The sequence below is a fragment of the Oryx dammah genome, unplaced genomic scaffold (genome assembly GCF_014754425.2).
Source record: "Oryx dammah isolate SB20612 unplaced genomic scaffold, SCBI_Odam_1.1 HiC_scaffold_2, whole genome shotgun sequence".
NCBI lineage: Eukaryota > Metazoa > Chordata > Mammalia > Artiodactyla > Bovidae > Oryx > Oryx dammah.
The window spans coordinates 54,760,655-54,783,993 of NW_024070186.1; the positions used below are offsets into that span (position 1 = coordinate 54,760,655).

The 23,339-nt window shown below is 33.5% G+C and overlaps 1 protein-coding gene across 1 annotated transcript in view; it reads right to left on the reverse strand.

Annotated features, from left to right (window-relative positions):
• The window catches only part of SI (sucrase-isomaltase), a 112,754-nt gene that overhangs the window by 17,573 nt on the left and 71,842 nt on the right, over window positions 1-23,339 (reverse strand). Inside the window, exons 31-43 of the mRNA XM_040248185.1 lie at window positions 22,956-23,084; window positions 22,104-22,214; window positions 19,692-19,754; window positions 18,017-18,133; window positions 16,432-16,519; window positions 15,333-15,471; window positions 11,660-11,793; window positions 10,718-10,752; window positions 10,519-10,635; window positions 5,444-5,592; window positions 1,002-1,086; window positions 863-919; window positions 152-276 (exon numbers count right to left, since the gene is read on the reverse strand). Of these exons, the coding sequence (XP_040104119.1) occupies window positions 152-276; window positions 863-919; window positions 1,002-1,086; window positions 5,444-5,592; window positions 10,519-10,635; window positions 10,718-10,752; window positions 11,660-11,793; window positions 15,333-15,471; window positions 16,432-16,519; window positions 18,017-18,133; window positions 19,692-19,754; window positions 22,104-22,214; window positions 22,956-23,084 (1,349 nt within the window). The remainder of the gene's footprint in view (window positions 1-151; window positions 277-862; window positions 920-1,001; window positions 1,087-5,443; window positions 5,593-10,518; window positions 10,636-10,717; window positions 10,753-11,659; window positions 11,794-15,332; window positions 15,472-16,431; window positions 16,520-18,016; window positions 18,134-19,691; window positions 19,755-22,103; window positions 22,215-22,955; window positions 23,085-23,339) is intronic.

Here is a 23,339-nt window from a genome sequence, read left to right on the forward strand (position 1 = left end):
TTTTCTAATGAGTAAGCTCTTTGTATGCAGGGCCAAAAAGGGGCTTCAGCAACAGTCCTTCCAATGAATATACAGGCTCAATTTCCTTTAGAATTAACTGGTTTGATTGACTTGCAGTTCAAGGGACTCTCAAGACTTACACTTCACTTACCTGTAAAATGTGTTGTTAGCAGGCTCTTGACATGGTAGGATGTAACCACCACGGACATGTAGGTTGATTTCATATAAAGGAGCTGCAAACGTATGAAATGTTTCTCTGACACCAATATCTTTGCCCTGGAAATGAGACAGTTGCAAGAAAGAACAAAAGCAATAAGAGAATCATCAGCAACACTGGTACTTAAGGGGGCACATTTATAGAATCAAATAATATAATTTTTAATTAAAAAATAATAAAACCACACACATTTATTTAGGAAGTTATGTTGGTTAAATGATAAACCACTTTATTCCTTAGGTTATTTATAGCTTGTAAATTAATTTACCACTATTTTTTGTAGTATGCACATGCAGAAAATACATGGGTGTTTGATGGGTCACAAAAGTTATTCCTGACTTGTCACATATATCATTCTTGGAAGGAATGCATTACTTTTAACAATCATCTTGCATACTTAATAAAAGGTAATGACCTTTTCATGCACAATGTACAATTTTGACATTTATTTAGTAAAATAAATCCATGACTATATAACAATCTATGGCACAATAAATTAACTCTCTCACTGTTTGTTAATTAGCAAGAAACATCTTACTTTTTCTAAGTAGAAAGGAAAACAAGTATGTCATTCATAAAAATGCTATAATCAATTTGTTACCCATTTCTATTTTGTCAATCCCCCAAAATTCCTTAATTACTTACTGTATGGTAATCAAACCACCGAGCATTAGGGACATAGCCTTCTACAGTGTCAACATACTGGAATTTAAAAATATAGTCATTAAAAACATATAAAACAAAGAATATTCTTTTGTGAACAAAAATATTAGATGGGACTTACAGGTTCCAATACAGGGGTAACCATAAATGCTGGACCCCACAGAAACTGTTTGAATATATCCCAGGTTGGTTTTTCATTTAAAAACCTGGACAAAATATATACAAAGTTAAATCAAATAAATTTATCTCTTCTAAATACAATAAAATAATTATTAAAAACATATTTGAAGTATGGACTTTTGTGGATAGACATGCAAATCAAACTATAAAAGATCAAAAACAATTTCATCACTTGGAATTCAATATGTGAAAGTCATTCAGTCATGTCCAACTCCTTGTGACCCAATACAGTCCATGGAATTCTCCAGGCCAGAATACTGGAGTACGTAGCTGTTGCCTTCTCCAGGGGATCTTCCCAACCCAGGGATTGAACCCAGGTCTCTGACATTGCAGGCAGATTCTTTATAAGCTGAGCCACCAGGGAAGCCCCAAAATTCAATATGCAGTGGTACAATATATTATGAGTAAATCTAGAGCGTGACTAAACCTTCTGACAAAATGCAGAGTTGCAATGGACATGTAACAGCAACTGAGTGAGAAATCTCCTTTGAAGTGAACCTCAGTTCAGTTCAGTCAGTTCAGTTCAGTCACTCAGTCATGTCCAACTCTTTGCCACCCCATGAATCACAGCACGCCAGGCCTCCTTGTCCATCACCAATACATAAGTTCAAATATTAACTTTGCCAAATAGAAGATCAAAAAAACAGGAAGCAAAGATACAAACACTCTGGAAGAAAAGTGTGAGGCTATGAAAGTGCCACACTCAATATGCCAGCAAATTTTAAAAACTTAGCAGTGGCCACAGGACTGGAAAAGGTCAATTTTCATTCTAATACCAAAGAAAGGTAATGTCAAAGAATGTTCAAACTACCACACAATTGCACTCATCTCAACACTAGTAAAGTAATGCTTAAAATTCTCCAAGCCAGGCTTCAGCAATATGTGAACCATGAACTTCCAGATGTTCAAGTTGGTTTTAGAAAAGGCAGAGGAACCAGTGGTCAAATTGCCAACATCCACTGGATCATAGAAAAAGCAAGAAAATTACAGGAAAACATCTATTTCTGCTTTGTTGACTATGCCAAAGCCTTGAACTGTGTGGATCACAATACTGTGGAAAATTCTGAAAGAGATGGGAATACAAGACAACCTGACCTACCTCTTGAGAAACCTGTATGCAGGTTAGGAAGCAACAGTTAGAACTGTATATGGAACAACAGACTGGTTGTTCCAGTCCAAATAGGAAAAGGAGTACGTCAAGGCTGTATATTGTCACCCTGCTTTTTTAACTTATATGCAGAGTATATCATGAAAACACTGGGCTGGAGGAAGCACAGGCTGGAATCAAGATTGCCAGGAGAAATATCAATAACCTCAAATATGCAGATGACACCACCCTTATGGCAGAAACTGAAAAGGAACTAAAAAGCCTCTTGATGAAAGTGAAAGAGGAGAGTGAAAAATTTGGCCTAAAGCTCAACATTCAGAAAACGAAGATCATGGCATCTGGCCCCATCACTTCATGAGAAATAGATGGGGAAACAGTGGAAACAGTGGCAGACTTTATTTTTGGGGGCTCAAAATCACTGCAGATGATGACTGCAGCCAAGAAATTAAAAGACGTTTACTCCTTGGAAGAAAAGTTATGACCAACCTAGATGGCATATTGAAAAGCAGAGACATTACTTTGCCAACAAAGGTCCATCTAGTCAAGGCTAGGGTTTTTCCAATAGCCATGTATGGATGTGAGAGTTGGACTGTGAAGAAAGCTGAGCGCCGAAGAATTGATGCTTTTGAAGTGTGGTATTGGAGAAGACTCTTGAGAGTCCCTTGGACTGCAAGGAGATCCAACCAGTCAATCCTAAAGGAGATCCGTCCTGGGTGCTCATTGGAAGGATGGATGCTAGACCTGAAACTCCAATATTTTGGTCACCTGATGCGAAGAGTTGACTCATTGAAAAAGACCCTGATGCTGGGAGGGATTGGGGGCAGGAAGAGAAGGGGATGACAGAGGATGAGATGGCTGGATGGCATCACCGACTTGATGGATGTGAGTTTGAATGAACTCCGGGAGTTGGTGATGGACAGGGAGGCCTGGCATGCTGAAATTCATGGGGTCGCAACGAGTCGGACATGACTGAGTGATTGAACGGAACTGAACAAATGTGTGCTATAGGAACTTTTTAATTTGGTAACTTTAAAAAGAGTTTGCTTATCCTATGTCAATTAAGCTCACTGAATTGTGAATTGTGAGTTGTCAGTAGGACAACAGTCTGCATAGCTAATAACAAGATTGGGGGATTCAGACCAGAGTTAATAGTCTAGCTATTCTCAAAAGTTAATAGGGAGAACACAAAGAGGAGAAATCTAGAAATAAAAGAGGCAAGAAATTAATAATATGTTACCAGAAATAATAAATTACTAGAGAATAACTTAAATCTAGGAGGTTCTTTTTCTTTTTTTAAAGAAAGTTTGACTTTTTATCTTATTATTAGAATAGGAGGCGTATTAATCAACTTATTATTTTGGTAATTTTATCTTGGAAACTACTCCAAAATCAAGGCAGATGGTGATTGCATCAATGAAATTAAAAGATGCTTACTCCTTGGAAGGAAAGTTATGACCAACCTAGATAGCATATTAAAAAGCAGAGACATTACTTTGCCAACAAAGGTCCATCTAGTCAAGGCTATGGTTTTTTCAGTGCTCTTGTATGGATGTGAGAGTTGGACTGTAAAGAAAGCTGAGTGCCGATTAATTGATGCTTTTGAACTGTGGTGTTGGAGAAGACTCTTGAGAATCCTTTGGACTGCAAGGAGATCCAACCAGTCCATTCTGAAGGAAATCAGTCTTGGGTGTTCATTGGAAGGACTGATGCTAAAGCTGAAACTCTAGTACTTGGCCACCTCATGGAAGAGTTGACTCATTGGAAAAGACTCTGATGGTGGGAGGGATTGGGGACAGGAGGAGAAGGGGACGACAGAGGATGAAATAGCTGGATGACATCACTGACTCGATGGACGTGAATCTGAGTGAACTCCAGGAGTTGGTGATGGACAGGGAGACCTAGCCTGCTGCGAATCATGGGGTCGCCAAGATAAGCTCACGACTGTGTGACTAAACTGAACTGAACTGCTTAATTTGAGTAAATATTCTCTGTGTATTTTCTTACTGGTTTATGAATAGTGAAATCTAACAAATCACCTCATTCAATTATTCTGATAATACAGGGCACACAAGAAGTTAAGTATATCATGATTATTTCAATTTTTTTGGTTTGTATACGTGTTTGTTTTTTTACTTTGTGTAACATCCATAAGAAATGTATTTGCACTAAAAACAGAACATGTTAACATTTTTGCAACTATATTCATAGAATTAGATTTCAAGATTTGGTCATGTATCAGTTTGAGATTTAAAGAGTAAATCCAAAAAAATTTTCTACAGAGAATGGGAGAGTTAGGATGGTTTCTTCAGTCAGGCATTTGTATGTGGTACATTAATTGAATTGCAGTAAACTTCAGTTAAATAAGTGAAAGTGAAAGTGAAGCCGCTCAGTCGTGTCTGACTCCTTGTGACCCCCATGGACACCAGGCTCCTTCATCCATGGGATTCTCCAGGTAAGAATCCTGGAGGGGGTTATCATTTCCTTTTCCAGGGAATCTTCCCGACCCAGGGGTGGCTCAGAGGTTAAAGTGTCTGCCTGGAATGCAGGAGACCAGGGTTCGATCCCTGCGTCAGGAAGAACCCCTGGAGATGGAAATGGCAACCCACTCCAGTACTCTTGCCTGGAGAATCCCATGGAGGGAGGAGCCTGGTAGGCTACAGTCCATGGGGTCGCAAAGAGTAGGACACGACTGAGCAACTTCACTTTCAGTTAAATAAATTATAATATAGAGATAATATTACTTATTTGCAAGAATTCTCAAAAATACACACTGTAATAAGGTCTATAAGTAATCTAAAACAGTACCTGGTATGTAGTAGTTATTTCTAAAAATTATTACTTTTTAAAAACTGGTTAATGTACTTCATTTTTAATGGCATATATTAGACTGCTTTTTAGCAGATTTCCTCATGTAAATGCTTATTAATCCAAAATGTACACTAAAACAACAACAAAAAATGTTTTAGTTTAAAATATTTTATATCGAAGTGAAAGTAAATTGGAAAGTGAAAGTCAAGGTTGCTCAGTCACGCTGACTCTTTGCAATCCCATGGACTACACACTCCATGGAACTCCCCAGTCCAGAATACTGCAGTGGATAGCCATTCCCTTGTCCAGGGGATCTTCCCAACCCAGGGGTTAAATCCAGTCTCCCACATTGCAGGCGGATTCTTTACCAGCTGAGTCACCAGGGAAAGCCCATTTTACACTGATTATTGACTAAAACAAAGAATAGCTAATTTCTTTGCGGTAGGAAAAAGATAATATGAACTTACTCATGCAAAAGGGGTCGGATAACAGTGCCACCATGAGCATGAATTTCATGCATCTGTGTATAGAAGTAGGGCAACAAAGTGTATCTAATATTTAGAATGTCCCTTGACATTGCAGAAAAAGTTTCATTCCAGGAAGCAGGATCTTGTCTCTGAAACAAAGCAAAATGAAATATAAGCTCTTGTCCTTGGTTAAATCATAGTTTTCAAATACATATTTGAAGGATAAAAATCATGGAATAATTTAAATAACCATCATATGCTACATACATTCTTCACAAAATTCTTCTGGACTAATATTTCTATCTCATATGATGGAAAGACAGAGCATAATATTAACACTCTAATAAAATGCAAATTAAGCCCATACATGATTTCATGTAGGTGAACCTACTTAAAGAGCAGTTCATATTTGAATAGGTGACAAATATCCTTGTCAACTGTGGTGATACTCACTATAGGATGAAAAATCTAGGGGAGAAACAGAATGCTATACAAAAGTGGATTGAAATAAAGAGAGATGCAAAGTCCATCACAGTAACCCTGCACACTGTGATCTCATGAGAAATGAATAAACTATGGTACTGAAGAAATAATAGTATAGGAAGAGGAGAGGATCAAATTAATATTGCATAACAAAAAAGAACATGCCCACCAAATCTGCTCTGGAATCACTCTCCAGGTAAAAAGCCTAAAATTGATACTGGAAAGTTAAAAACTTCTAAATAATGTTATTGTGGGCTTCCCTGGTGGCTCAGTGGTAAAGAATCTGCCTGCCAATGCAGAAGACTCAAGAGAGGCTGGTTCAATCCCTGGGTCAGGAGGATACCCTGGAGGAGGAAATGGCAACCCACTTGAGTATTCTTGATTGGAAAATTGCCTGGTGGGCTATAGTCCATGGGGTTGCACAACCCATGCACGCACTCAAACAATGTTATTGCACTTACTGGTTAAAAAATAATAGGGAAATTGATTACTATCTTACATTCTACTTTATATCAAGGGAACAAACAAGACTGCCGCATGACTCCAGGGGACAACACTTTCAGTGTTTTTTGTGATTATCAACAGGAACAGAGTTTTTAGAGTGGTATCCTATCTATGAAGATTCCAACTTTCCTAGATTCCAGCAGTAAAAACGTTTGAATGGTGACCAATTGTTAAATTGGTACATGTAGAATTGAAATAGGCAAAACCTTGAAAGTACAATGATCCAATCACTATTAAGCTATGTCTTCTCCTACTGTTACCAGTTTCCAAGTCAAGTTAGAAGAGGCAAAGACCATATCTGTTGCATACTGACTTTGTTGACATTATTTCAGTTTTTACATGCTGAAAATAAGCATTTAATCCTAAACCATACATTCCTAAATTCAATTATACTACCTCCTAAACTTGAGACTTCTGTTCTTCACATTTTCATTCAGAAATACTTCATCAGTCTTTCCCTCTCCAATTGCACAGTCTTCAAAACTCCAACCACATTCCCACCTTGTGGTCTTTCACTTGTTCCCCTGACTTGAAATTCATCCCCATATGTTTAAATTTGTTTGTTTCCCCAACTCAAGTCTCTGCTCTAATGCTAATGTCACTTTATCCAAGAGGACTTCCCTGAGCACCCCTTCTAAAACAGAGCCCACATAACTCTTTTTTTTTTTTTTAGTCATGTAATTACTTTTACTATACAGCTCTTGAAAGAGAACATTGCTAGCAGTCCAAATATTCCCTAATTCTCTCTTCTGATTTATTTTTTTATTTTTTTATTTTTTTCCTAGTTCAGGCACTTTTATTTATTTATTTATTTTTTTATTTTTTTTTATTTTTTTATTTTTTTTTAATTAATTTATTTATTTTTAATTTTTACTTTACAATTCTGTATTGGTTTTGGCATAGATTGACATGAATCCACCACAGGTGTACATGCGTTCCCAAACATGAGCCCCCCTCCCACCCCCCTCCCCACAACATCTCTCTGGGTCATCCCCGCACGTCAGCCCCAAGTGTGTCATATCCTGCATCAGACATAGATTGGCATTTCGATTCTTACATGATATTATACATGTTTCAATGCCATTCTCCCAAATCATCACACCCTCTCCCTCTCCCTCTGAGTCCAAAAGTCCGCTATACACATCTGTGTCTTTTTTGCTGTCCTGCACACAGGGTCATCATTGCCATCTTCCTAAATTCCATATATATATATGTATTCCAATTTCACCCCAAAGCAATGAATTTCACCTTTTTCTCAAGTGCTCATGGAACCTTCTCAAGGATAGATCACATCCTGGGCCATAAATATAACCTTGATAAATTCAAAAAAATCGAAATCATTCCAAGCATCTTTTCTGACCATAATGCACTAAGATTAGATCTCAATTACAGGAGGAAACCTATTAAAAATTCCAACATATGGAGGCTGAACAACACGCTTCTGAATAACCAACAAATCACAGAAGAAATCAAAAAAGAAATCAAAATATGCATAGAAACTAATGAAAATGAAAACACAACAACCCAAAACCTGTGGGACACTATAAAAGCAGTGCTAAGAGGAAAGTTCATAGCAATACAGGCATACCTCAAGAAACAAGAAAAAAGTCAAATAAATAACCTAACTCTACACCTAAAGCAACTAGAAAAGGAAGAATTAGAGAACCCCAGAGTTAGCAGAAGGAAAGAAATCTTAAAAATTAGGGCAGAAATAAATGCAAAAGAAACAAAAGAGACCATAGCAAAAATCAACAAAGCCAAAAGCTGGTTCTTTGAAAGGATAAATAAAATTGACAGACCATTAGCCAGACTCATCAAGAAGCAAAGAGAGAAAAATCAAATCAATAAAATTAGAAATGAAAATGGAGAGATCACAACAGACAACACAGAAATACAAAGGATCATAAGAGACTACTATCAGCAATTATATGCCAATAAAATGGACAACCTGGAAGAAATGGACAAATTCTTAGAAAAATACAATTTTCCAAAACTAAACCAGGAAGAAATAGACAATCTTAACAGACCCATCACAAGCATGGAAATTGAAACTGTAATCAGAAATCTTCCAGCAAACAAAAGCCCAGGTCCAGACGGCTTCACAGCTGAATTCTACCAAAAATTTCGAGAAGAGTTAACACCTATCCTACTCAAACTCTTCCAGAAAATCGCAGAGGAAGGGAAACTTCCAAACTCATTCTATGAGGCCACCATCACCCTAATACCAAAACCTGACAAAGATACTACAAAAAAGGAAAACTACAGGCCAATATCACTGATGAACATAGATGCAAAAATCCTCAACAAAATTCTAGCAATCAGAATCCAACAACACATTAAAAAGATCATACACCATGACCAAGTGGGCTTTATCCCAGGGATGCAAGGATTCTTCAACATCCGCAAATCAATCAATGTAATTCACCACATTAACAAATTGAAAAATAAAAACCATATGATTATCTCAATAGATGCAGAGAAGGCCTTTGACAAAATTCAACATCCATTTATGATAAAAACTCTCCAGAAAGCAGGAATAGAAGGAACATACCTCAATATAATAAAAGCTATATATGACAAACCCACAGCAAACATTATCCTCAATGGTGAAAAATTGAAAGCATTTCCCCTTAAGTCAGGAACAAGACAAGGGTGTCCACTTTCACCACTACTATTCCACATAACTCTTTATAATTTTAGCTTACCCAAGTTTTCCCTCATATGACTTATTTGGACTTGCTGTTCTATATATATATTATATATATGTATATAAAATTGTCTATTATTTCTATCTTTCAGATATATATTATATAAATCATAAAGTGCAGGGACTTTATAAATTATTAAATAATAAATTTCCAATAAATTCCTCTTGAATGAAAGAAAAATTAAAGAATTATTAAAGAATCCCTGTTTAGGATTTTATTCCATCAAGCCTCACTCGCCCAATAATATAGCTTTCTGAACTGCATTATTGATATAATGTTCTCCTGTTAAAATATTCCTATCTTATCAACTTCTCTATTGCCCAACTTATTACAAATTATTACAAAGAATTACAAATTCTCCCAAAATGTGGCCCCATACTGCCTTTAACCTTGTATATATTTTCATTTTGTATTACAAATTTTTCCTTCTATTCTGACTAAAATTTCCCAGAGGTGACATGAAGAATTCATAACACATGATGAATTCTGCCTTTCAGTTATTATGGCTAGAGTGCATCCTTAAAAGACCAGCTCCATCTACAATTCTTCCATGAGATGCATTTTGATAATTTATCTTTTTTCTATAATTTTTCACCAAAAATGAATATCACAAGATATAACACTTAGTTGGATACTGTCTTCAATTGTTTATACTTTTCTATGAGCTGTGTGCTAAGTCACTTCAATCGTGCCCAGCTCTTTGCAACCCTATGGAACATATAGCCCTCCAGGTTCCTTTGTCCATGGGATTCTTCAGGCAAGAATACTAGAGTGGGTTGCCATCCTCCTCCAGGCGATCTTCCAGCCCAAGGACTGAATCCACGTTTCCTATGTCTCCTGAACTGGCAGGCAAGTTCTTTACCACTAATGCCACCAACCACCTCACTCAAAAAGTTCTTCCATTTTAGTAAAGTATATATAAAGTATATAGTGCCACCACATATAAATTTGTTCTCATGATTCCCTTTTCCTTTTATTTCTTCTCAATTCATCTTTAAAATGTTTGCTGTTTAAATTTGCCCATTTCACACATTGATACTGGTATTTTAAATGACTTTTTCTAATTATTTAGTTTGAAGTCAATTTTTTTTAAATTGTTCTTTCCAGGTTTGTAAGGATTTCCAGAAGCAGTTTTTGCCCTGGCTTCTCCAAAATTATATAGAACAGCAGTACGTATGCCAGCCAACCAAGTCTTAAACCCCAAAGTATAAAGAAAACCCAAATTAGGAAATTCTTAAACAGATGCGCTCAGATGTCCTCAGTAAATGTGAAGAGATTCAAAGCATTCATCTGGAAATCAGCCAGGAAGGGTAAATTCTAGTCAAAGATGCTTAAGGTTAGTGGGACAAAGGAATGAGAGTAAATGCAGTAATTACATACTCTAGTAAATGCACTGTTGTGATTTCTTGCATATGGATAAAATGCTCCAAGTTGCATCCAGCGGGCACAGAGCTGATATTCTGAATTGTTGAAGAAGCCACAGATATCTGCTCCAGTCTAAAATACAGTGATATTTAATGAATGTTAATAGTATGCTTTTTAATATTCACAAGTGATGAAGAGGAATAGAGCTACTTACATACGACATTCCAAAGAGACTAAATTCCATCATACCTAAAAATTAGAAAAGAAAATTGCAGAAATCAATATTTTGATATTTGCTGTTTTCTATTATTTTTTCTAATACTGACCTCTAATTCAATAAAACAGATTTTCACATTATTAATACACTTTTTTTCTTCCTATAAAATGTATGTATTTTTTTACTTTATAGTATTAATGACATTTATAAAAATAAGACTCCTTGACTCTTTCAAGATGACATATTTAGATCACAAAGCTGTTATGAATAAATTATAGTATAAGAACATGTTAATGGCTTCCTTGGTTTTATTATTAAAATAAAAGGCTGTTTCTGTAATTATTTAGATCTTATCACTTGAAACAAACTGAATTATCCTTATTAGATAAAATCCCCTGAGGAGTGATCATTTTCATGGAATAGAATGTATGTGAATTTCCAGCTCTTCTTTTAAAGGAATATTTCTAAACATTGATTGTTTTCCTTGAATCCTAACATAAACATAAAGAATTTTTAAGTCTATATCTGAAACTGAAAAATAATCCCTTTAACAAAATAATATTTTATTTACTCTTTATCCAAAAATAGTCAGAAAACTTTCAAAATTTGTTTGAGATGTTTCATACTTTAGCATCTACAAGATATTCTTATTCCCTAGACTCTAGAATTTCTATCCATTTCTTTTCTTAGTTCTATATGTAATCTTTTCCAGTTTCTGCCCTTTCACAAAAGGAAACTGAGACCAAAAGGGACAAAATTATTTTCTCAAAATAAGCTAAATCCTGCTCTCTGGCCCATTGTTTTTTCATTATGTTATTTGTCAGAGAACATGGTGCCAAAAGCATATTCAAAGGACTTATAAATTATATGAACTAGCAACAGTGAATAGCTAATACAAACTTCAAAAGAATAATGAGAAAGATGGTGACTCTCACATACCGATGATAGATTTTTCCAAATTGTCCCATGTTGCATAGTTGTCTCCAAACCAGTGTCCTGACCATCGTCCAGCAGAGGGATATGTGGAACGAGAAATAATAATTCCTCTTTTGCCAGTTGCCTTTTGCAATGCACTAATATAGATGGAGAGGAACTATGAGTTCTTATAATATATGAGATATTTTCTTCATATATTTCTACATAGGACCACTTCCTTAAACAAAAAAGTATTTTATTTATGGTGTCTATGCTGTCTCTTGCTATAGCTAGCTCTTTACAAGTGAATCTTCTCTCATTATACTATAAAATCCTCACAAACGTGGAAAACATCTTTTTCCGTTCCAACATTTAGCAGAGCAACATGCCTAAGTGGCCCTTTTGCTATTTGACCAGTGAATACAAGCCAACTATTGATATTATCAACTCAACTAATTATATTGTGAGCTTTTGAATGAACTTATTTCATCCTACTTAAACATGTTCTCTTAATAAAGTTTAGGCCCTATTACTGCTTCAACTCTTCTTATTTATAACTTGTCAACAATTAATCTCCATATCACTTTGCAGAGAATCTTTGCTATAATACTCCCTGTTTTAGAGCATAGTTTAAAGACAGAAAGGCTTCTCTAGGTCTTAAAAAAAAAAATAGAAATGGTTATTCTATTTTAAGGATAGAATCTGTCCAAAGACAGATCTCAAGAGAATGGTTTTTAAAATTAGATTATATATTTTTCTTTTCCTCTCTTTTCAGCCTTTGAAGAACAAGTTTATTGACTTTATTATTTATTTAAAACATATGCTAGTGTTAAGAATAATGCAATATATTATCTGTATCTATTATAAATGTACCAAAAATTTAAAAATTCACTATTGTATTAGTTATAAAAATAATTGTTTTTATTTTATTATTCAAAATAAATTGTATATGAATAGGGACTATAGAACTATATTGGAAAAATATTTCAAATTCTTAATTAGGCAGATTTGTAACCTACAGGCATGTTATCAACTGTATGTAATCATTTCCTTGTTAAAGATGGATCACAGTGTTTGTACTGATTTCTTTATACATAAAACTTCTTCAATGAGACCTTGAGACTCTGGAGGTTTAAGGAATGCCTTAATCTTCTTTGTACTCCTTATACCTAATATAGTGCTTGGCATATAATTAATTTTTGAATTAATGAATATCTCAAACTTATAGGAAACAGGATTATTGAAACTGAAATATTGAAACTGAAAATGGTACCGTCTGAATAACTTGAAGAAAAATATTATGCTTTTCTTTGTTTCAGTTTTTTCCAATGTTAAAAAGTCTTACTGTCCATCATTTGTTTAAATGTAATTTATTTATAGCATCCTTTTACATTTGCAAGATCTTTAAATCTATAATGACTATCTCCATAATATCTGAGAGTTCAACAATTTTATTCTCATATAACTGAAAAAATTGAATAGTAAGAAAGTATTTAAAAGATATAAAAAGTCTATGGCTATGCATAAATTGAGTTATTTAACTCAACATTTAAAACTTATTAATCTTTTAATTTAAACAACAAATATGATTAAAGTTTTACTGAAAGATTTTATGTACAAGAATAAAATTAACATTAAATGGATGTTCTTTGGAAAACTGTACCGATGTCTTCCTCATAATGCTATTCAAGAACTGAAAATGGATTTTAACATCCCCAAATAACTTATAACATATCATATAACAACATATCAACTATCTAGAGATTTACCTAATTTTTCCCTGAATTTATTTATACAATTTTAATAGCTGTGGTAAGATAAAATTGGTTCACTTAGATGTACTAAACATTGCTCAATGTGTCAGGAACCATGCTAGATTCTGTAATGTGCTCCAGAAATTCAATTTATTGTCCTCTTTGAAAAAAAAAAAAATTCTTTTCATTACCCTTAAAGTACATACTTTCTTCTCAAGTTATATAAGTTTTGCTAATGGGTTCACCAGTCACCTCTCAATATTTCTGTTATTCTTAATATCTATAGTTTTATGATAAAGTGAGGTTAAGGAAGGATAATTGTGCTCCATATTATGTTTCAGAGGGTTAACTGAAGAAGCATTTGTCTCAATAAAAAAGCGTTACTCTTAAGAAATACATCTACTAGTTTTTCTGAATGCCCTTACATTGAGATTTCGTGAACAAATCTATAGTCAATCATTCATGTAATAATATCTTAGATAATTCACCAATTCTAGGTTGAAAAGAGTTTGGTCCTGGAAATAAGATGTGTGTTTCACTAAATGAGGAAATATTACCCATACCCTTTACTGCAAAATGCTTTTCATTCTTTTATCAACTTTAGTCATCTACTAGAGTACTGGTTTTCAATCCCGGATGCTCATTACAACCACCTAGGGAATTTTAAAAAGTTCAGATTCTTAGGCTGCAATTCAGATTAATTAAAACCAGAATTTATATAGTACAAAAATCTCTAATTTTGTACTATATTTAAAATAGATGACCAACAAAGGCCTACTTTATAGAACAGGGAACTCTACTTAATATTCTATATTAACCTAAATGGGAAAATAATTTGAAAAGGAATATATATACATATATATATGTATATGTATACATAAGTACATATACATATATGTATATATATAGGTACCTATACATATATATACATATATATATGTATAACTGAATCACTTTACCATATGCCTACAAATAACACAACATTATTAATAAACTACACTCCAATATAAAATAAAATTTAAAAAATATCCAGTGGATTACAATGTGTAGTTAAGAGCCAATAATCTAGAGTTGCACTGTGTAATATGGTGACCATAATCCACATGGTATTAATTTAAATTTATGAAAATTAAATAAAATTTAAAATTCTTTTTCTGAGTTACACTAGCCATATTGTTCAACAATCATATATGGCTGGTAGCTACCATATTGAACAATCCAGAATTATAAAACATTTCTATCATTGCAGAAAAATCTGTTGCACAATGTTAATAAAGACTTGATATTTAAAGACTAGACTATGTTCCATCATTATTAGCTTCATATAAGAATTTGTTTAATAGAGTTATTAGTGGACTTCCCAGATGTTGTGGTGATAAAAAATCCACCTGCCAGTTCAAGAGACATGGGTTCAATCCCTGGGTTGGGAATGGCAACCCACTCCAGTATACTTGCCTGGAAAATTCCGTGGACAGACGAGCCTGGCAGGCTATAATCCATGGGGTGGCAAAGAGGCAAACATGACTGAGCACATGTATGGAGTATTAAAGTTTGAGAAGCTCAAAGTCAATTACATAGTTTCTTATTTGCTAATAATAGATTTAAATAGCAGATTTAGCCTAGCATTTATGCTTAATTAATGATATCAAACTATATTTTTTTACACATATTCATTAAAAATTATTCTTTGAGCTCTTACTATTCCTGAGGCATTATGCTCCTATGAGCTGAGTACATGCTTGGGAATAAAATATAATAATTCAGGGTCCTTTGGGAACAGGATGAAAATTTAAAATAAATATACAGAGAGAGAGAGAGAAAAAAAAAAAACTATCCTTAGTGCTTTGAATGATCAAGTAAGGTAAGATCAGCCGCAAAGGACTCAAAGTAGGAACATTAATATCTAACAAATAATAGAAAGGATGATTATGAAAATTGCTTACTCATAAGTAGGTTTCAGCTGTGACCATCCATATAGATTGTGAACATCATAATGCAAAACAGATGATCCATCACTAAGAATCTGCTCTGTTTCCATACACATGGTTCTGAAATGTAATCCATCAGTTCTTTTTGTGAGTTCTGGGGAAAATCAATGAAAAAACATTAATATGTTATAAAATCATCTATATTGAAAATTGTAACCTGTACTCATAAGCTATTTTGGTAAAACATTAATCTCTGTTTGAAAAGAGTACTTTTTAACCAATTGTGCACTTTGTTTATGCTAATTTTAAATTAAAAACTCGTCTGCAATTGTAAGGGATTGCAATTACAATTGTGACTGGAAAATATGGGCAAAATTTTACTCTATTTAGTAACAAAAATGTTAATAACTAATATGAATTCATAAAATCATGAAAAATGTACTCCTTAAAATCTACTATATTTTATGCATTTAGATAAGAAATACTGATTAAATAGATTTTTTTAAAAAAGACTCCATTTGCTAACATAAAGCCCTGGGATAAAGAGCCAGGCAAATGCTACAACAGCACTATTTCTTGATCCAATTTTTTCTCAGTTTCAGATTAAAATTATCAGAGCTTTTCCATCACTTTAGATGTTAACCATTTATGCAATTTAATGCCTATGTAGGAGTATGTGGAGGAATGCCAAAAGACTGTTCTTTTCTCTCCTAGGTCTGGACAACCAAGGAAGTGCTGTTAGCATTCTTTCACTTTTTCCCTAGTAAAGAAAAACTTAAAAAAAAAAAAAAAACTTTATAAAAGATTTAAAGATTTTTATTCAAACAATATTGAGGATTCTCAAATCTGGGAAGATTCATAAGAAAATCAAAGTAATCAAATTTAGAAATATATTCATATAGGTAAATCATGTTTCTTGACTTTTTTTTTTTCCCTCAAAGTAATGTTAGATGATCTAGATGATATTGATAATGAGCTGAGGTGTGGTCCAGTGTGCAAATGGGTAGTGAAAATTGGGAATGTGAATCCTATTCTCTAGATCATAAAGTATATAAACCTGATAAATAAATGATAATAACATGATAACATCAAAGGTATAACAGCAATATTGTACCTGGGAAATAAGGTGGATAATTTAGCTCTGTATTTCTGCATTGATTAGTAGTTGTTCCATTTACAAAACTTGATGGTTCATTCATATCCTTAAAGAGAGAAAGAAAAGTAAACAAAAAACAAATTTAGGGCATATCTTCTTAAAAGAACTAATTCAAAAACTCAATACATTGAAATAGCATATCCAAATAACAACACTTTTTTAAAAATAAAAAATATAAGACAATCTCAACAATACTAAAGAATTTAGCTCAATATTTCTTAACATTTTACAGTTCATGTCTCCTTTTTTAAAATATAAAATATCCTATTTTTCTCTGTAGATAAAACCTACATGTGAAAGTGAATTGTTTTCTGTGTTTCTAGACATAAAACTAAATTATAATAGTGTATATTCCCCCATGTTTTTCCCTCCACTTCTGCCTTGGAACTTTGTATAATTTTTATTTTTGAACAATGGCTTGTGGTTTTTAAAACTGCAAGATATAGTTTACAAATACAGAAAACTTCAAAAAGTCTTTATTGAATACACATTTTAGAATCTTGGTAGCCACATATAAAGGGGCCATCATATAAATATATAAATTAGTTGACAGTTAAAGGTGAGGAGGAAATGGCAACCCACTCCACTACTCTTGCCTGGAGAATCCCACGGACAGAGGAGCATGGTGGGTTATAGTCCATGGGGTTGTAAAGATTTGGACACGACAGAAGAAACTAACAAACACATTTAAAGGTGATTCCTTTAGCATAAAAAGGTTATTTTTCCTGGAACAAGATATAATTCTTGGGGATTATTTAATAAAATCCCTTTTAGTGCACAACTTTATAAATAAAATAAAACTGTATTTCTGTTAATTTAAAAAATACATACACTTTTATATTCTCAAGCCTTGTACATAATATCACCTCTATATTTTTTTTAATTAAAAAAGTAAGTAAATTAATGCAGACATACTGAAAAATCAGCAGATAAATTCACCTCCAAATGTCAATGTATGGCAAAACCAATACAGAATTGTAAAGTAAAATAAAAAATAAATTAAAATAAATAAATAAATAAAAATCTAGAGAATTATGTAAAATCTCATGTATTAAATGTTTGCTTGTGATATAGTAAATTCATTCTATGTTTTCTCAAAATTTTATTACTAAAACTCTTATATTAACACTTTAATGTTACACATAAAATTAGAATATTATTTAAAGGATGATTTTGCTACATCTGTAAGGGACTATGACTTCTTAAACCAAAGACTGACAGTTGAGTGTGAGATTTATTCCTACATTGAATGAAAATAAAATTAATATTTATAAGCACTTATAAATCATTAAAGAGACTACTTTGGTTTCTTGGTAAAATTGAAATTCAATTTTAATATTCAGGAAAAAGCAGCCAAATACTTAAATTGAATTGTTCAAACTGCATTTTATCAGTTATTTGCATAAGAAAGTTCTACAGAAAAAAATGAGTGAGATATTTTCATAAAGAATACTTTGCTAAGATTATTAGAATTTAGTACAATTTTTGCATAATCAGTACACAATAAATAACTTAAAATATAAATTTCTTAAAGTTTACTTACAATCCACAATCCATCAAACTTCATCTGATTATTATAAAAATCTATAATTTCCCTTGCCCACCACTCTGCTGTAGAATTCCTGAAGAAATCTGGAAAAGCTGCATGAGCTCTGGAAGCCTGTAAAAACAAAAATTAGACAAACATGTAGAAAGTCGTTAAGAGAAACCTTATATTTCAGTAAGACATTTATCTATCAGATTCACAAGTTGACAACAAGTGATAGTAAAGGCAACTTGATCTCAACTCTAATGAAATAATATCCATGATCTTCCTCCAACAACCAAGTCTATGTGTGTCCTTAAATCTAAACTGAGTTTCTCATAGACAGCATATATATAACTTACAAACTGTTAGCTAGACTAAGAAAAAAGAGAAAGTTAAATAAAATCAAATATGGAAGATGAGAATTGCAACTGATGTCACAGAAATAGAAAGGATGATAAGAGGCCATGATAAATAATTGTACAACAGACTGGATAACCTAGAAGAAATGGACATTCCTAGTTTCACACAAACAATATCTGATGAGTAGATACACAAGCATCCTCAACCAAACTATTAGCAAAACACATTCAACAACACATCAAAAGGCTCATAAGTTAAGTTAAGTCGCTCAGTCGTGTCTGACTCTTTGCGACCCGTGGACTGTAGGCCACCAGGCTCCTCCGTCCATGGGATTCTCCAGGCAAGAATACTGGAGTGGGTTGCCATTTCCTTCTCCAGGGGATCTTCCCGACCCAGGGATCGAACCCAGGTCTCCCGTATTAGAGGCAGATGCTTTAACCTCTGAGCCACCAGGGAAGCCCAAAAGGCTCATACACCATGAATAAGTGGGATTTTTTCCCTGTAAGGCAAGGATTATATTACACACAAAAATCAATTACTGTGATACAGCATATCAGAATAAATGATAAAAATCACATGGTCATATCAATAACAGTGCTTCCCCAGTGGCTCAGTGGGTAAAGTATCCGCCTGTAATGCAGGAGCCACAGGAGACGCAGGTTTGATCCCTGGGTCAGGAAGATCTCCTGGAAAAAGAAGTGACAACCAATTCCAGGATTCTTGAAAAATCCCAAGGACAGAGGGGCATGATGGGCTATGATCCAAAGGGTCTCAGAGTCAGACACGACTGAATAACCAAGCATAAGCATATCAATAAACAATGCAGAAAATGTATTTGATAAAATTCAACACTGTTTCATGATAAAAACAAAAAACAATAAACTCTCAACAAACTAGGAATAGAAAGAAATTACCTTAACATGATGAAGACTATATATTATATCCCGATAGCTAATATCATACTCTTTAGGAAACACCTTGAATATTTCCTTAATCATAATAATCTTGAGTAAGTAGAAAAAAGCTGAAGGCATTACGTTTCCTGACTTCAAGATATATTCCAAAGCTACAGTAGTGAAAAGCGTGGTCTTGGCATAAAAATAAACATATAGGCCAATGGCACAGTTAAAGAGCCCAGAAATCATCCACATATGTATAGTTAACTGATCTTTGACAAGAGTGCAAGGGTATGCAATGAGGAAAGTATAGTCTCTTTAGCAAATGGTGCTGGAGAAACTGGATATTCACATGCAGAACAGTGAAATCTCTAATTATTAAATCTAAGTGCTGAATTTCTTTTAGCTCTGTAATTAATCAGTATGAAACTTACATTAACAGCTTCATCTTCACTTAGACTTTCATCTATTGTCACATTAGGCAAATCTGGCCAAACCTACAAAAAGAGAAGAAATGAGAAACCGGCTCAAAATAAATTCAGTGTGGTATGACTTTTGTAAATAAAGTATAAGAAAGTTTTATAAGCAAATAATAAAAAATAATTCCTTCAAGTTTGTATTTTGGCATATGTATCACTTGCAAACGCTTTCCATTTTCCATATTAATCTTCTCTTTAATATGACAAATAAAAAAATCCAACCTTAGTGTAGGTAGTAATTTTGAAAACAATGCATGCAACCAAATTGTCTAGTCAACAATTAATTTGAATCACACACATCAAATTTAATTTAATGTGATATATTAAAATTGTTTCTACATTTACTCCAGGATAACATTTGAAAAACAAAAAATATATATTTTTATATGAAAGGAATTGAATATCTGAGTTGGATGATGCCATACTGAGGCAAATAATCCTCTTGGTTTTCACAGTAGTACTAAAATCCTTCTCTCCACCATATTCCTACTCCAGTCACTGTCTCTTAGCCTACCAGTGTTTCTTCTATTCCAATCACAAACACAAAACAGGACTCAAATTCAATCATGCCAAAAGCTCTGGGATTTAAATTTATGTTGTAGAAAGTAGAATCCGCAGAAGGGTAATTACATATAAGAGATTAGTTGCTGATAGAGAATAGTGCTTAAAAGGTAGTAAAATGAGAAAATGTACAAAAATATAGAATTAGAAGAAAGTAGGAGGGAAATAATCCCTTTTAATAATCAATATTCTATACTTTCATGTTTCTTAAAACATTGTGATTTTTCACCTTTTACTGCAGAATTTTTTCTATTTTACTTTTATCTTTTTATTTTGAAATACTTTCAGACTTACAGAAAAGTCACAAACAATATACCTAGTGTTTTTCTATACTCTTCACCATGCTTCTCTTAATAGTAATATATTTATAACCACTGTACAATTATCAAAACCAAGAAGTTAACATTAATAGAATATTACAAACTATTGGCCATGTTCAAATTTCACTTTTATCACTAATGTTAATATTTTTGGTCTAAGATCCAAATAGACTTGCACATTGCATTTAATTACATCTCCCACTATGGAAATTATTTTCATTCTAATTGTGACTAGTGGATTTTTTTTATTCTTTAAAAAAATGTATTCTATATTAGAGTATAATTGATTAACAATATTGTGTTAGTTCAGGTATACAGTAATTATGTTATACATATACATGTGTCTATTGTTTCTGAAATTCTTTTCCCATTTAGGCTTTTATAGAGTATTGAGCATCTTTATTCTTTATGTACAAGCCAAAGGAGGATGTTTTCTATAATGTATTAATATACTCAGACCTGAATATTATTGTCTAAATGAAATACAATGAACTATTTTCTCTGTTCAAGTAAGGAATATAACAATAGCTTTTATAATTATACAAGATGTTTTAAAGAGAATTACAAATATTAAATGACTTTTGGAGTATAGAATAATGAATGACCATCTTATTTAGTGGCAATTTTATAATAAAACACAAAGGTACCAATAAATACAATAAAAAAAAAACACATTAAAGATGAAACAAATAGTGTTTGGACATATGATGTATGAATTCTTTGTTTCTAATAGTTTGGATTGAACTCATGGAGTATCTATTGATGGTAACTGCAACCATGAAATTAAAAGACACTTACTCCTTGGAAGGAAAGTTATGACCAACCTAGATAGCATATTCAAAAGCAGAGACATTACTTTGCCAACAAAGGTCCGTCTAGTCGAGGCTATGGTTTTTTCAGTGCTCTTGGATGTAAGAGTTGGACTGTGAAGAAAGCTGAGCACCAAAGAATAGATGCTTTTGAACTGTGGTGTTGGAGAAGACTCTTGAGAGTCCCTTGGACTGCAAGGAGATCCAACCAGTCCATTCTAAAGGAGATTGGTCCTGGGTGTTCTTTGGAAGGAATGATGCTAAAGCTGAAACTCCAGTACTTTGGCCACCTCATGTAAAGAGTTGACTCATTGGAAAAGACGCTGATGCTGGGAGGGATTGGGGGCAGGAGGAGAAGGGGGCAGGAGGAGAAGGGGACGACGATGAGGATGAGATGATGAGATGGATGAGGATGAGATGGCTGGATGGCATCACCAACTCGATGGTTGTGAGTCTGAGTGAACTCCAGGAGTTCGTGATGGACAGGGAGGCCTCGCGTGCTGCAGTTCATGGGGTTGCAAAGAGTCAGACAGGACTGAGCGACTGAATTGAACTGAACTGAACTGAAATCACTGTATCTCTTCTTCTGAATATGCCTTAACAGTTGCTTAATTAGGTAGAAGCTTTCAATGAAATAGCACTTTTACACATTTTATTTCAAGCTATCAATGCAATACCTTTGCCCAACAAATATCATTCGTGTTAGGCCATTTGACAAAGACATCTTTCTCTTGTCCTCTTTCAAAGGCAGGGTAAGGCTTCGTTTCATTTCCTGAAATTGCTGGATCCTAAAATGAAAATGAAATACAAAACAGGTGTCTATGATATAGAAGTATAGCCACCTGGGTAGCTGTTATGAAATATTACAAGTTTGCATTATCAAATTATCATTGTATTGTATTATCACATAGACTGACAGATGGATTGATGGTATAAATTTTTGTGTTCTAGCTTGATTGTCTTTTAAATTTTCTAGAAGGAAAATTTAAGAACTTTTGAAAATGTGTTAGCTATGATTACAAGCAAAATTACTAGTGTTTTTGTTTTGCTTTTATTTCCCCAGTGGGATTTCTGACTGCCTAGCTTGCTTTTGGTAATATATTGATGAAATAATCTCCCCATTGAATCACCAACTCGAAGCAAATTTTTAAACATGACAAGAGTAAGAAGCAGTCCCAGAGAATGATATGAGAATCTTACAGGAATAGAAAAATCCATTATCTCTTTGTGATAGTGTCTATAAACTGAGGTCAGTTTGTAGCTTGGGTGATTATTAAGAAACAGCCTGTCTTTGACTCCCAGCTTTATTTAGTCTTAGGTCTCTAAAAGGATAAACCCAAGAATGAAGGTAGCCTTGTGGCTGCCCATGTAAATGAAGTGTTAAAGGAAGAAAGCTTCAGATTTGGGAGTAGAATTCAAACTTACATACTTCATATTTTGAAACACCTTTTCCTCCCTCATTAAGAAGAGAAGTCTGAACAAAACTAAGATAATAAGGCCCAGATAGAAGATAAAATATAAATACTGACCAGGATAATAATGTATTTCATTCCCTCACTTCTTATTTTGTTAACAAACTGAGGAAGGTCACGGAATTCATCATCAATTGTAAAGTCTAATTGCCTTTCCATGTAATCAATATCTGTGTACTGAACATCCTGAAAAATATGAGAATTTTAGTGTGGTAAGAATCAGCAGAGTGAGTTCATCACATTCTATCATGTTTATAAAAGTAATAGTAGTATGAAAGTTTCAATGCTTGAGAATTGAGTAGTGCAATATTCAAGAAATAAAAAGAGCATGTATAGATGCAAAATATTCTAAGAACAAGTTCATATAAATGCTATGTTTTGTTAAAAGCTCATTAAACAGTAATTCTGATTTAGAAGTAAAAATCCTTTCAAATCACTATC